Here is a 15,865-nt window from a genome sequence, read left to right as displayed (position 1 = left end):
ATAATTTTTAAAAATTAGGGAAAGATTGGGTCTCCGGGTTCACCGTCGCGGTAGTTTTTCAGAAAAGCCCTTCTGTTTTTTATAATTGAACCCGCAATCCCTCTTTAAGTGGTATTTTGGAAAAACAATTCGGTTATACAAATTAACGCATGTGTTTGTAAGAAACTCTGTCTGCGCTCCTTTCAACACCTGGTCTCTCGTCATCGCGCCGGCGGCTGCCCCCGTCTCCACTCTCCCGGTCTCCCTTCAGTCCCTCCTTTCCCCTCCGACAGGCTCTCTCGGCCTCTCCCTCCCCTACCCTGGCTCCGGCTCTCCCCTCAACCTCCGGCCCTATCAGCCTCTCCTCCGCTTCTGGCCTCCTGGGCCCCCTGTAGGCGCCCAGCGCCCTCCACGGTTGTTGTCGGCGCCTCCACTCTCCGTTCCTCTTCGTTGCGCATGCCAGCAGTAGGGGCCCTGATGGGAGCGAGGCACGCATCGAACAGTCAGGGCAGTAGGTGCTAGGGTGGCCTGCAGCGGCAACGGCGGCGGAGCTCGGTTGCAACGGCCACGGCGAAGCAGTTCGAGGCATCGGTTGCAATAGCCACGATGAAGCAGTTGGAGGCAAAGCGAGCGACCTAGCTAGCGCGTTTGGTTCTTGGGTATACTAGGACCACGCCTACCTGCTTGAACGCGTCGACTGCTACGGCGGCTATGCAGGATGGCCGTGGCGAGCTCCGGCTAAAGCGGGGAGGCTATCTAGAGGGCGGGGGCAAGCCGTAGGGATGAGGGTAGAGGAAGAGCAGCTCACGGGGATTTGGAAGAGCAGGTCAGCAGGGTCGGAGGTGCTCGAAAGGTGATGAAACCGACCATGGCGGCCGGCGGGTCCGAGGTTGAAGACGCGGTCGATTCGATCGTCTTGCGTTGTCCCGGATCATGATCTTCCTCGGAGATGGCGGGCGAGTCGTGGCGGAGCTCGTGGACACGTCGGTGCACCGAGATGCTGGCGGTGGCTACGCTAATGGCGTGAGGCGTGCACTGGTGCTCTCGGAGAAGCTCGAGATCGAGCGAGGCAGAGGGGAAAACAGAGCCACGAGAGAGGGGAAAGGACCACGGGGTCGTCCTCATCTCCTGGGCGAGGAGGTGGACTTGGTGGAGGCTTCGCCAACGCGAAGCAGGAGGACGCACTCTCAGGTCGTGCGGCCAGCTTCTCCTATTGTTTCTCATCTCGGTTCCCCGCCGTCCAGTGATGCTTCAGCCGTCGACAACCAACGACTACATGCACTCTTAGAGGTAAACCAACTAACGCACACCATGGTCGGGGTAACAGCGGAACCCTCTGTTAGAGTATAGAGAGTGTAGAGTGTATGTATACGCGTATAGAGCACGACCTGCGGTCAATGCATGCGTGTGAGTAGTGGGCATGTCGCCCACGACCAGCCAGGTAGTGGCGCACAAGGATCTATGTAACCTGTATATAGTTTCAGCCAGCAGAGCTAATAGAGGTGTGTTGATTCCTATAGCTACTCTCTCCTCTTCATGGTATCAGATACCGGCGACCGGCTAGCTCCCTCTGCTCCGGTCGACGATCCCGCTTCCGCCGCTATGGAGAACAACCCGTCTTCCCCCTCCTCCCCTGCCACCCCGCCGCCGTGCCACCCCCACCCGCTCTCCTTCCGGCCGCACCGGTGATTCCGGCTCCGGTTATGACAACTGTCTCTCCCACGGTGCTGCAAACCATTAACATCCGTCACCACGTTCCGATCACCCTCGACCTCCTCGCCGGCAACTACGCGCAGTGGCGTCGCCACTTCGACACGGCGATCGGCATGTTCGGGCTCCGCGATCACGTGGACGCCGCGGCTACCCCGTGCTTTGATGATCCCGACTGGGCCATGGCGGTGTTGGGGAACGTAGCAGAAATTCAAAATTTTCCTACGTGTCACCAAGATCTATCTATGGAGAGACTAGCAACGAGGGGAAGGAGAGTGCATCTACATACCCTTGTAGATCGCTAAGCGGAAGCGTTCAAGTGAACGGGGTTGATGGAGTCGTACTCGTCGTGATTCAGATCACCGATGATCCTAGTGCCGAACGGACGGCACCTCCGCGTTCAACACACGTACAGCTCGACGATGTCTCCCACGCCTTGATCCAGCAAGGAGAGAGGGAGAGGTTGAGGAAGACTCCATCCAGCAGTAGCACAACGGTGTGGTGGTGATGGAGGAGCGTGGCAATCCTGCAGGGCTTCGCCAAGCACCTACGGGAGAGGAGGAGGTGTCACGGGAGGGAGGGAGGCGCCAAGGGCTCAGGTATGGATGCCCTCCCTCCCCTCCACTATATATAGGGGCAGGGGAGAGGGGGGAGGCGCAGCCTTGCCCCTTCCTCCAAGGAAGGGGTGCGGCTAAGAGGGGGGAGGAGTCCATCCTCCCCAAGGCACCTCGGAGGTGCCTTCCCCCTTTAGGACTCTCCCCTTTTTCCTATATCTTGGCGCATGGGCCTCTAGGGGCTGGTGCCCTTGGCCCATGTAGGCCAAGGCGCACCCCCTACAGCCCATGTGGCCCCCCGGGGTAGGTGGCCCCACCCGGTGGGCCCCCGGGACCCTTCCGGTGGTCCCGGTACAATACCGATGACCCCGAAACTTGTCCCAATGGCCGAAACAGGACTTCCTATATATAAATCTTTACCTCCGGACCATTCCGGAACTCCTCGTGACATCCGGGATCTCATCCGGGACTCCGAACAACATTCGGTAACCACATACAAACTTCCTTTATAACCCTAGCGTCATCGAACCTTAAGTGTGTAGACCCTACGGGTTCGGGAGACATGCAGACATGATCGAGATGTTCTCCGGTCAATAACCAACAGCGGGATCTGGATACCCATGTTGGCTCCCACATGTTCCACGATGATCTCATCGGATGAACCACGATGTCAAGGACTCAATCAATCCCGTATACAATTCCCTTTGTCTAGCGGTATGGTACTTGCCCGAGATTCGATCGTCGGTATACCGATACCTTGTTCAATCTCGTTACCGGCAAGTCTCTTTACTCGTTCCGTAACACATCATCCCGTGATCAACCCCTTGGTCACATTGTGCACATTATGATGATGTCCTACCGAGTGGGCCCAGAGATACCTCTCCGTTTACACGGAGTGACAAAATCCCAATCTCGATTCGTGCCAACCCAACAGACACTTTCAGAGATACCCGTAGTGTACCTTTATAGCCACCCAGTTACGTTGTGACGTTTGGCACACCCAAAGCACTCCTACGGTATCTGGGAGTTGCACAATCTCATGGTCTAAGGAAATGATACTTGACATTAGAAAAGCTTTAGCATACAAACTACATGATCTTGTGCTAGGCTTAGGATTGGGTCTTGTCCATCACATCATTCTCCTAATGATGTGATCCCGTTATCAACGACATCCAATGTCCATGGTTAGGAAACCGTAACCATCTATTGACTAACGAGCTAGTCAACTAGAGGCTTACTAGGGACATGGTGTTGTCTATGTATCCACACATGTATCTGAGTTTCCTATCAATACAATTCTAGCATGGATAATAAACGATTATCATGAACAAGGAAATATAATAATAATCAATTTATTATTGCCTCTAGGGCATATTTCCAACAGTCTCCCACTTGCACTAGAGTCAATAATCTAGTTCACATCGATATGTGATTAACACTCAAGGTCACATCCCCATGTGACTAACACCCAAAGAGTTTACTAGAGTCAATAATCTAGTTCACATTTACCATGTGATTAACACTCGATGAGTTCTGGGTTTGATCATGTTATGCTTGTGAGAGAGGTTATAGTCAACGGGTCTGAACCTTTCAGATCCGTGTGTGCTTTACAAATCTCTATGTCATCTCCTAGATGCAGCTACCACGTTCTATTTGGAGCTATTCCAAATAACTGTTCTACTTGGAGCTATTCTAAATTATTGCTCCATTATACATATCCGGTATCTCTACTCAGAGCTATCCGGATAGGTGTTAAGCTTGCATCGACGTAACCCTTTACGACGAACTCTTTTACCACCTCCATAATTGAGAAAATTCCTTAGTCCACTAGTTACTAAGGATAACTTTGACCGCTGTCCTGTGATCCATTCATGGATCACTCTTGTACCCCTTGACTAACTCATGGTAAAGCACACTTCAGGTGCGGTACACAGCATAGCATACTGTAGAGCCTATGTCTTAAGCATAGGGGACGACCTTCGTTCCTTTCTCTCTATTCTGCCATGGTCGAGCTTTAAGTCTTAACTTCATACCTTACAACTCAGGCAAGAACTCCTTCTTTGACTGATCTATCTTGAACACCTTCAAGATCACGTCAAGGCATGTGCTCATTTGAAAGTACTATTAAGCGTTTTGATCTATCCTTATAGATCTTGATGCTCAATGTTCAAGTAGCTTAATCCAGGTTTTCCATTGAAAAATACTTTCCAAATAACCCTTTATGCTTTCCAGAAATTCTACGTCATTTCTGATCATTAATATGTCAACAACATATACTCATCAGAAATTCTATAGTGCTCCCACTCACTTCTTTGGAAATACAAGTTTCTCATAAACTTTGTATACACCCAAAATCTTTGATCATCATCAAAGCATACATTCCAACTCCGAGATGCTCACTCCAGTCCTCAGAAGGATTGCTGGAGCTTTGCATACTTATTAGCATATTTCAGGATAGACAAAACCTTCCGGTTGTATCACATACAACCTTTCCTCAAGAATCGTCGAGGAAACAATGTTTTGACATCCTATCTGCAAGATTTCATAAATAATGCAGTAATTGCTAATATAATTCTAACAGACTCTTAGCATCGCTACGAGTGAGAAAGTCTCACCGCACTCAACTCCTTGAACTTGTCGGGAAACTTCTTAACGACAAGTCGAGCTTTCTTCAATGGTGACACTTACCATCATTGTCTGTCTTCCTTTCAAAATCCATATGTACCTAACAGCCTTACGACCATCAAGTAGTTCTTCCAAAGTCTACACTTTGTTTTCATACATGGATCCTCTCTCGGGTTTTATGGCCTTGAGCCATTTATCGGAATCCGGGCCCACCATCGCTTCTCCATAGCTCGTAGGTTCATTGTTGTCTAGCAACATGACTTCCAAGACAGGATTACTGTACCACTCTGAAGTAGTACGTATCCTTGTCACCGTACGAGGTTTGGGAGTGACTTGATCTGAAGTTTCATGATCACTATCATAAGCTTCCACTTCAGTTGGTGTATGTGCCACAGGAACAACTTCCTGTGCCCTGCTACACACTGGTTGAAGTGATGGTTCAATAACCTCATCAAGTCTCCACCATCCTCCCACTCAATTCTTTCGAGAGAAACCTTTCCTCGAGAAAGGACCCAATTCTAGAAACAATTCATATTGCTTTCAGATCTGAATTAGGAGGTATACCCAACTGTTTTGGGTGTCCTATGAAGATGTACTTTATCCGCTTTGGGTTCGAGCTTAATCCTGAAACTTTTTCACATAAGCGTCGCAGCCCCAAACCTTTAAGAACGACAACTTAGGTTTCTCTAAACCATAATTCATACGGTGTCATCTCATCGGAATTACGTGGTGCCCTATTTAAAGTGAATGTGGTTGTCTTTAATGCCTAACCCATAAACTATCGTGGCAGTTCGATAAGAGACATCATGGTATGCATCATATCCAATAGGGTGCAACTATGATGTTCGGACACACCATCAAACTATGGTGTTCCAGGCGGTATTAATTGTGAAACAATTTCCACAATGTCTTAATTGTGTGCCAAAACTCGTAACTCAGATACTCATCTCTATGATCATATCATAGACATTTTATCCTCTTGTCACAATGATCTTCTACTTCACTCTGAAATTACTTGAACCATTCAATAATTCAGACTTGTGTTTCATCAAGTAAATATTCTCAACATCTACTCGAATCATCTGTGAAGTAAGAACATAACGATATTCACTGCATGCCTCAGCACTCATTGGACTGCACACATCAAAATGTGTTGCTTCCAACAAGTTGCTATCTTGTTCCATCTTACTGAAAACGAGGCTTTTCAGTCATCTTGCCCATGTGGTATGATTTGCATGTCCCAAGTGATTCAAAATCAAGTGAGTCAAAACGGTCCATTTGCATGGAGTTTCTTCATGCATATACACCAATAGACATGGTTCGCATGTCTCAAACTTTTCAAAAACGAGTGAGCCCAAAGATCCATCAATATGGAGCTTCTTCATGCGTTTTATACCGATATGACTTACGTGGCAGTGCCACAAGTAGGTGGTTCTATCATTACTATCTTTTGGCATGAACATGTGTATCACTACGATCGAGATTTAATAAACCATTCATTTTAGGTGTAAGACCATTGAAGGTATTATTCAAATAAACAGAGTAACCATTATTCTCCTTAAATGAATAACCGTATTGCGATAGACGTAATCAAATCATGTCTATGCTCAACGCAAACACCAAATAACAATTATTTAGGTTTAACACCAATCTCTTTGGTAGAGGGAGCGTGCGATGTTTGATCATGTCAAGCTTGGAAAAACTTCCAACACATATCGTCAGCTCACCTTTAGCTAGTCTCCGTTTATTCCGTAGCCTTTTGTTTCGAGTTACTAACACTTAGCAACTGAACCGGTATCTAATACCCTGGTGCTACTAGGAGTACTAGCAAAGTACACATTAACACAATGTATATCCAATATACTTCTATCGACCTTGCCAGCCTTCTTATCTACCAAGTATCTAGGGTAATTCTGCTCTAGTGGTTGTTCCCCTTATTACAGAAGCACTTAGTCTCGGGTTTGGGTTTTACCTTGGGTTTCTTCACTAGAGCAGCAGCTGATTTGCCGTTTCATGAAGTATCCCTTCTTGCCCTTGCCCTTCTTGAAACTAGTGGTTTCACCAACCATCAACAATTGATGCTCCTTCTTGATTTCTACTTTCGCGGTGTCAAACATTGCGAATATCTCAAGGATCATCATATATGTCCCTGATATATCATAGTTCATCACGAAGCTCTAGCAGCTTGGTGGTAATGACTTCGGAGAACCATCACTATTTCATCTGGAAGTACAACTCCCACTCGATTCAAATGATGGTTGTACTCAGACAATCTGAGCACAAGCTCAACAATTGAGCTTTTCTCCTTAGTTTGCAGGTTAAGAAAGTCATCGGAGGTCTTATACCTCTTGACATAGGCACGAGCCTGAAATCCCAATTTCAGCCCTCAAAACATCTCATATGTTTCGCGATGTTTCAAAAACGTCTTTGGTGCCTCAACTCTAAACCGTTTAACTGAACTATCACGTAGTTATCAAAACGTGTATGTCAGATGTTCGCAACAACCACAAACGACGTTTGGGGTTCAGCACACTGAGCGGTGCATTAAGGACATAAGCCTTCTATGAAGCAATGAGGACAATCCTCAGTTTACGGACCTAGTCCGCATAATTGCTACTATCAACTTTCAACTAATTTTTCTCTAGGAACATATCTAAACAGTAGAACTATAGCGTGAGCTACGACATAATTTGCAAAATCCTTTTGACTATGTTCAGGATAATTAAGTTCATCTTATGAACTCCCACTCAGATAGACATCCCTCTAGTCATCTAAGTGATTACATGATCCGAGTCAAACTAGGCCGTGTCCGATCATCACGTGAGACGGACTAGTCATCATCGGTGAACATCTTCATGTTGATCGTATCTTCTATACGACTCATGCTCGACCTTTCGGTCTCCGTGTTCCGAGGCCATGTCTGTACATGCTAGGCTCGTCAAGTTAACCCTAAGTGTTTCGCGTGTGTAAATCTGTCTTACACCCGTTGTATGTGAACGTTAGAATCTAACACCCGATCATCACATGGTGCTTCGAAACACGAACTGTCGCAACGGTGCACAGTTAGGGGAGAACACTTCTTGAAATTGTTGTAAGGGATCATCTTATTTACTACCGTCGTTCTAAGCAAATAAGATGTATAAACATGATAAACATCACATGCAATCAAATAGTGACATGATATGGCCATCATCACTTTGCTCCTTTTGATCTCCATCTTCGGGGCTCCATGATCATCATCGTCACCGGCATGACACCATGATCTCCTTCATCATGATCTCCATGAAGTTGCCTCGCCAACTATTACTTCTACTACTATGGCTAACGGTTAGCAATAAAGTAAAGTAATTACATGACGTTTAAGTTGACACGCAGGTCACAAATAAATTAAGACAACTCCTATGGCTCCTGCCGGTTGTCATACTCATCGACATGCAAGTCGTGATTCCTATTACAAGAACATGATCAATCTCATACATCACATATATCATTCATCACATCCTTTGGCCATATCACATCACATAGCATACCCTGCAAAAACAAGTTAGACGTCCTCTAATTGTTGTTTGCATGTTTTACGTGGCTGCTATGGGTTTCTAGCAAGAACGTTTCTTACCTACGCATGAACCACAACGTGATATGCCAATTGCTATTTACCCTTCATAAGGACCCTTTTCATCGAATCCGATCCGACTAAAGTGGGAGAGACAGACACCCGCCAGCCACCTTATGCAACTAGTGCATGTTTGTCGGTGGAACCGGTCTCACGTAAGCGTACGTGTAAGGTTGGTCCGGGCCGCTTCATCCCACGATGCCGCCGAATCAAGATAATACTAGTAACGGCAAGCATATTGAACAATATCGACGCCCACAACTACTTTGTGTTCTACTCGTGCAAAGAATCTACGCAATAGACCTAGCTCATGATGCCACTGTTGGGGAACGTAGCAGAAATTCAAAATTTTCCTACGTGTCACCAAGATCTATCTATGGAGAGACTAGCAACGAGGGAAGGAGAGTGCATCTACATACCCTTGTAGATCGCTAAGCGGAAGCGTTCAAGTGAACGGGGTTGATGGAGTCGTACTCGTCGTGATTCAGATCACCGATGATCCTAGTGCCGAACGGACGGCACCTCCGCGTTCAACACACGTACAGCTCGACGATGTCTCCCACGCCTTGATCCAGCAAGGAGAGAGGGAGAGGTCGAGGAAGACTCCATCCAGCAGCAGCACAACGGCGTGGTGGTGATGGAGGAGCGTGGCAATCCTGCAGGGCTTCGCCAAGCACCTACGGGAGAGGAGGAGGTGTCACGGGAGGGAGGGAGGCGCCAAGGGCTCAGGTATGGATGCCCTCCCTCCCCTCCACTATATATAGGGGCAGGGGAGAGGGGGGAGGCGCAGCCTTGCCCCTTCCTCCAAGGAAGGGGTGCGGCTAAGAGGGGGGGAGGAGTCCATCCTCCCCAAGGCACCTCGGAGGTGCCTTCCCCCTTTAGGACTCTCCCCTTTTTCCTATATCTTGGCGCATGGGCCTCTAGGGGCTGGTGCCCTTGGCCCATGTAGGCCAAGGCGCACCCCCTACAGCCCATGTGGCCCCCCGAGGTAGGTGGCCCCACCCGGTGGGCCCCCGGGACCCTTCCGGTGGTCCCGGTACAATACCGATGACCCCGAAACTTGTCCCGATGGCCGAAACAGGACTTCCTATATATAAATCTTTACCTCCGGACCATTCCGGAACTCCTCGTGACGTCCGGGATCTCATCCGGGACTCCGAACAACATTCGGTAACCACATACAAACTTCCTTTATAACCCTAGTGTCATCGAACCTTAAGTGTGTAGACCCTACGGGTTCGGGAGACATGCAGACATGATCGAGATGTTCTCCGGTCAATAACCAACAGCGGGATCTGGATACCCATGTTGGCTCCCACATGTTCCACGATGATCTCATCGGATGAACCACGATGTCAAGGACTCAATCAATCCCGTATACAATTCCCTTTGTCTAGCGGTATGGTACTTGCCCGAGATTCGATCGTCGGTATACCGATACCTTGTTCAATCTCGTTACCGGCAAGTCTCTTTACTCGTTCCGTAACACATCATCCCGTGATCAACCCCTTGGTCACATTGTGCACATTATGATGATGTCCTACCGAGTGGGCCCAGAGATACCTCTCCGTTTACACGGAGTGACAAAATCCCAATCTTGATTCGTGCCAACCCAACAGACACTTTCAGAGATACCCGTAGTGTACCTTTATAGCCACCCAGTTACGTTGTGACGTTTGGCACACCCAAAGCACTCCTACGGTATCCGGGAGTTGCACAATCTCATGGTCTAAGGAAATGATACTTGACATTAGAAAAGCTTTAGCATACGAACTACATGATCTTGTGCTAGGCTTAGGATTGGGTCTTGTCCATCACATCATTCTCCTAATGATGTGATCCCGTTATCAACGACATCCAATGTCCATGGTCAGGAAACCGTAACCATCTATTGATTAACGAGCTAGTCAACTAGAGGCTTACTAGGGACATGGTGTTGTCTATGTATCCACACATGTATCTGAGTTTCCTATCAATACAATTCTAGCATGGATAATAAACGATTATCATGAACAAGGAAATATAATAATAATCAATTTATTATTGCCTCTAGGGCATATTTCCAACAGGCGGATCACGCGGTGGTTCACTGGCTCAACGCCACTGTCGCGCCTGATCTCCTCGACGCGGTGATGGCGGACGAGGACACGGCCCTCACTGTCTGGACGGCCATCGACGGGCTCTTCCGCGACAACCAACTCGCCCGGGCGGTGTACATCAATGCTGAGTACCACGCCGTCGTGCAAGGAGACATGACGGTCATGCAGTACTGCACCAAGCTGAAGACGTATGCCGACCAGCTTCGCGATCTTGGCCAGCCCGTGTCGGAGCCACGTCAGGTCTTCCACCTCCTGCGCGGCCTCAACCGTCAGTACCACGGTGCCATTCCCCACATCACGTCGCAGTCGCCGTTGCCTTCGCTCCTCCAGACGCGCTCCTTCCTGCTTCTTGAGGAGCACCGCGCTGAGCAGACGGCACGTCTCCAGGGTGCGCACGCGCTCTACACCGGGCATGGTGCCACGCCGCCGCCTCCTTCGCCTCCCGCGCCTTCCCCGGTCGTGCCTGACACCGCTGGTGGTGGCCGTGCGTGTGGTGGCCGTGGACGTCGCTGCGGACGCGGCACTGGTGCCGGCGGCTCGTCGTCCTCACCTGCACCCCCACGGGCGCCCGGCCTACCCGCTCCCGCCCCCGGCACCAACTCTTGGACGGGGCTGGTTCAGGCCTGGCCCATGCCGTGGCGCACTCCTGGCTCTGGTGTGCTTGGCCCGCGCCCTGGCACGCCACCCCAACAGGCCATGTACGCCGCTCCCACCGCTCCAGGTGCGTACGGCTACGGGCCTCTGCCTGCCTATGCACCTCCGTACGGCTACGCTCCGCCGCCGGCCTACGCTGCTCCTCCTGGCACACCACAGCAGCAGCCGCTGGACATGGCTTCTCTCCAGGCCGCGCTTCACAGCGCCACGGTCGGGCCGTCGTCCTCCGGCAGCGCCTCCGAGTGGTACATGGACTCTGGTGCGGCGTCTCACATGACCAACTCCCCCGGTACACTTCAAATTATCCTTCCCTCTTCTTCCTCCTCTCATATTGTCGTTGGTAGCGGTGAGCATCTACCCATCACACACACAGGCACCGGCTCTCTCATCTCCGGCACCTCTCCCATCCAACTGCGCAACATCCTTGTCTCTCCCTCCCTGATCAAAAACCTTCTTTCCGTTCGTCAGATTTGTCGTGACAATCCTGTTTCAGTGGAGTTTGACTTATTTGGTTTCTCTGTCAAGGACCTTCGAACTCGGGCGGTGATCCTGCGCTGTGATTCCACTGGTGACCTCTACTCCGTGACAGCGGCGACCAAGCACCCTGCACCTCCCTTTGCCGGCGTCGTCACTGCTGCTCGCCTTCACCAGCGGCTCGGTCATCTTGGTTCAGCCCAACTCCAGCTCGTCGACAGTAGCTTTTCTTTCAGTAAAACTGCGCCGCATCCTTGCCACGCCTGTCGCCTTGGCAAGCATGAGCGTCTCCCATTTTCAGACTCTGTCAGTTGTACTTATTTTCCCTTTCAACTACTGCATCTTGATGTATGGACATCTCCGGTTCCCAATGTTTCTGGTTATCAGTTCTACTTAGTGGTTCTTGACGATTACACACACTACGTTTGGACCTTCCCCTCAAGCACAAATCTGAAGTTCTGCCTATATTGCGCGATTTCTATGCCTATGCCCGCACACAATTTTAGCTCCCAGTGTTCTCTGTTCAAACAGACAACGGCCGCGAGTTCGATAGCCATGCCTCACGAGAGCTTCTTGCCTCCCACGGCACCGTACTCCGTTTGTCGTGCCCCTACACCAGTCAGCAAAATGGCAAGGCTGAACGCATCCTCCGTACGCTCAACGACAGCGTGCGCACGCTCCTTTTTCATGCCTCAATGCCGCCGCCATTTTGGGCTGAAGCTCTGAACACTGCAACTTTCCTGCTGAACCGGCGCCCCTGTCATCACGGCGCGCCGCGGACGCCCCATGAGCTTTTGCTCGGCGTTGCCCCTGACTACAGCATCCTGCGCGTGTTCGGCTGCCTGTGCTACCCCAACCTCACCTCCACTGCTCGCCACAAACTCGACTGTCGCTCCGCCGCGTGCATTTTTCTCGGCTATCCAGCCGATCACCATGGGTATCGGTGCTTCGATCTCCAGTCCAAGCGAGTCATCACCTCACGCCATGTTCTCTTCCACGAGGACACCTTCCCCTTCTCACGACATGAGCCTGCCGTCCCGCCCGCTCCACCGCCACTTGGGGCTCCACCGATCCTGCAGCTCCTTCCACCTGCGTTGCGCCCGTCTCCTGTTACTAGATCAGTCGCTGGATCGCCCGCGCTTTCGCCACGTTCAAACGCAGCCGTTGGATCGCCTGCGTCGCCCGCGCGTTCAAACGCGGCCGTCCGATTCCCTTTGGACGGCTCTCCTGGCGATGCCCCTAGCGCACGCTCCGCTCATTCAACTGAGGACGCCCGATCCTCATCCAGCGGCTCTGGCTCTTCGTCATCTCCGGCGCGGTGTTCTGCTTCAGTTTTAGCTACGGCTTCAGGTTCAGAACCCGACGCTCTCACACCTGCTGCGGCCCCTCGTCGCCCGGTGACCCAAGCACAGGCCGACGTCTTCAAGCCCAATACAAAGTACTATGATGCCGCTGCTGCCTCCTCCACCAACTCGCTCTCGCCGCTACCCAGCTCTGTTCGGAGTGCCGTGCGCGATCCCAACTGGTTAGCTGCCATGCGCGACGAGTTTGCTGCGCTCGTCGCCAACCGGACCTGGGAGCTGGTTCCTCGCCCATCCAACGCCAACCTGATCAGTTGCAAATGGATCTTCAAACACAAATTTCATGCGGATGGCTCCCTCGAACGGTACAAGGCACGGTGGGAGGTCCGAGGCTTCAATCAGCGCGCTGGCGTGGACTATGGCGAGACCTTCTCGCCGGTGGTCAAGCCGGCGACGATCCGCTCCGTCCTCACCATTGCTGCCTCGCGCGGCTGGCCCGTCCATCAACTGGACGTCAAGAATGCATTCCTGCACGGTGCGCTTGCGGAGGAGGTTTACTGTCTCCAGCCGGCTGGCTTCGTCGACAAGCATCGTCCTCAGCATGTCTGCCGCCTCAACAAGTCCCTGTACGGGCTTAAGCAGGCCCCACGTGCCTGGTTTCAGACGTTCGCCGCCTTCATCAACACGATCGGCTTCACCGCGACGCGCTCAGACTCCTCTCTGTTCACCTACACGCGTGGCGCTGACGCGGCCTTCCTCCTCCTCTACGTCGACGATATCGTGCTCACCACGTCGACTCCGGCTCTTCTCCAACGGATCGTCCACGCCCTCACCAGTGAGTTCGCCATGAAGGACCTCGGCGCCCTGCGCTTCTTCCTCGGCGCCCTGCGCTTCTTCCTCGGCATCCAAGTGACGCGCACCGCATCGGGCTTCTTCCTCTGTCAGCAGCAGTACGCCGAGGACATCCTCGAGCGCGCTGCCATGGACAACCGCAAGCCGTCACCCACACCGGTCGACACGAAGGGCAAGCTTCCCCAGGCTGAGGGCCCGCGTGCAGATGATCCGTCTGGCTACCGCAGCGTCGCCGGCGCGCTCCAGTACCTCACCATCACCCGGCCTGAGCTGGCGTACGCTGTGCAGCAGATATGTCTGCATATGCACGATCCGCGGCAATGCCATCAGGCCCTCATCAAGCGCGTGCTGTGATACATCCGGGGGTCGCCCGCGCACGGCCTCCATCTCCGCGCTTCCTCGACGCTGGCTCTCCGCGGCTTCACTGACGCTGACTGGGCCGGCTGCCCGGACACCCGTCGTTCGACGTCTGGGTTCTGCGTCTACCTCGGCGACGCGCTCGTCTCTTGGTCCTCCAAGCGTCAAACCACCGTGTCTCGCTCGAGCGCTGAAGCTGAGTACCGCGGCGTTGCCAACGTCATCGCCGAATGCGTCTGGCTACGTCAACTTCTCAGCGAGCTTCTTCTTCCCGTCCGCACGGCGACCGTGGTTTACTGCGACAACGTGTCCGCCTGCTACCTCTCCGCCAACCCCGTGCACCACCGCCGCACCAAGCATGTCGAACTCGACATCCATTTTGTGCGGGAACGCGTGGCGCTCGGCCAGTTTCGCGTCCTTCACATCCCCACCACGCAGCAGCTCGCCGATGTCATGACGAAAGGCTTGCCCACGGACATTTTTCTTCAGTTCAGGGCCAGTCTTTGCGTTGCGCCGGCCGACGCCAAGACTGCGGGGGGTGTTAGAGTATAGAGAGTGTAGAGTGTATGTATACGCGTATAGAGCACGACCTGCGGTCAGTGCATGCGTGTGAGTAGTGGGCATGTCGCCCACGATCAGCCAGGTAGTGGCGCACAAGGATCTCTGTAACCTGTATATAGTTTCAGCCAGCAGAGCTAATAGAGGTGTGTTGATTCCTATAGCTACTCTCTCCTCTTCACCCTCTGTTCTTGATTCCTGTTATTAGTTCTCGTCAGCACATCAGCACCTCACCTCCGTTTGCATTGCAGCGTTTCTGCTATGCTTTTTCAGTACTTTTGTGTTATCTTTTCATTGGAGTGGAGAGAACTGATGATATGGCGTTCCTTTCATCTCTTTGTGTTGTATATTATGTGCTCAGTTGTTTTACAGATTAGTCAGAGATGTGAAATCCATGCTGATTATTCTCATTGTTATGCAAATTCATCTGTGTACTATAATTTCATGACATAGAAAGCCAAAATAAAAAAAAATTGGAGGAATAGTGCTTCTGAATTTGGGGTTTAAATTTGTGCTGCAGGTTGTGTTGAGACTGAACCTCAACTCTCCAAGTGATTTGTGTTGCAGGTTGTATTGAGACTGAACCTCAACTTCCCAAGTGATTTTCAAAAGAACCCAAATCCTATCGCACTGAAGGTTGTCGAGGGTTTCAGACACAAAGGAGGCTTATAGCTCTGAACACCAAGTGCGTATGTAATTATTATTTAATGGAGCTATCTTTTTTGTTTTATGCAAAATATTTATGCATATTTTCTTCTGGGAGATGATAACACTTAACTTCAAGTGATTCAGGTCCAGAGCTTGCTGATGGTTTTAGGATGGTACCTTTGTAACTCGCAAGATTTAGAATAGAATAGGACTTTGCAGTACATGACCTAATGCAAAAAAAAGGTAGCAAATGCAACACTTAGTGGTATTTCACAAGCTTCTGTTATACAAGGCCTATAAGAAACTGTCCTTACATGGAAATAAAGGTAACACATGCAACTTGATGTCGTATCTCACAAGCATCTATATCTGGTCAATTATGCGTAGGCGATTTGTTTGCTTAGAAATAACATCAAATGTGAAATTCCTCTTCTACACCCG

General features: G+C 50.9%; 1 protein-coding gene across 1 annotated transcript; it reads left to right on the top strand.

Moving 5' to 3' along the window:
- Positions 1–820: 820 nt before the first annotated feature.
- Positions 821–15,562, top strand: LOC119305390. Its single transcript, XM_037581917.1, has 2 exons — positions 821–1,269; positions 15,344–15,562. Exons 1-2 carry the CDS (start codon positions 913–915, stop codon positions 15,446–15,448), a joined length of 462 nt encoding a protein of 153 aa, XP_037437814.1. The 5' UTR covers positions 821–912; the 3' UTR covers positions 15,449–15,562.
- Positions 15,563–15,865: the final 303 nt, after the last annotated feature.

Source organism: Triticum dicoccoides, chromosome 5B (assembly GCF_002162155.2).
Source record: "Triticum dicoccoides isolate Atlit2015 ecotype Zavitan chromosome 5B, WEW_v2.0, whole genome shotgun sequence".
NCBI lineage: Eukaryota > Viridiplantae > Streptophyta > Magnoliopsida > Poales > Poaceae > Triticum > Triticum dicoccoides.
This window is presented reverse-complemented; position numbering and strand designations above follow the sequence as displayed.

Coding starts and splice junctions, on each gene's coding strand:
- LOC119305390 (XM_037581917.1), top strand. CDS start 913: ATGATCTTCCTCGGAGATGGCGGGCGAGTCGTGGCGGAGCTCGTGGAC. Junction 1,270..15,343: donor GACTACATGCACTCTTAGAG/GTAAACCAACTA, acceptor TTTGTGTTGCAG/GTTGTATTGAGACTGAACCT.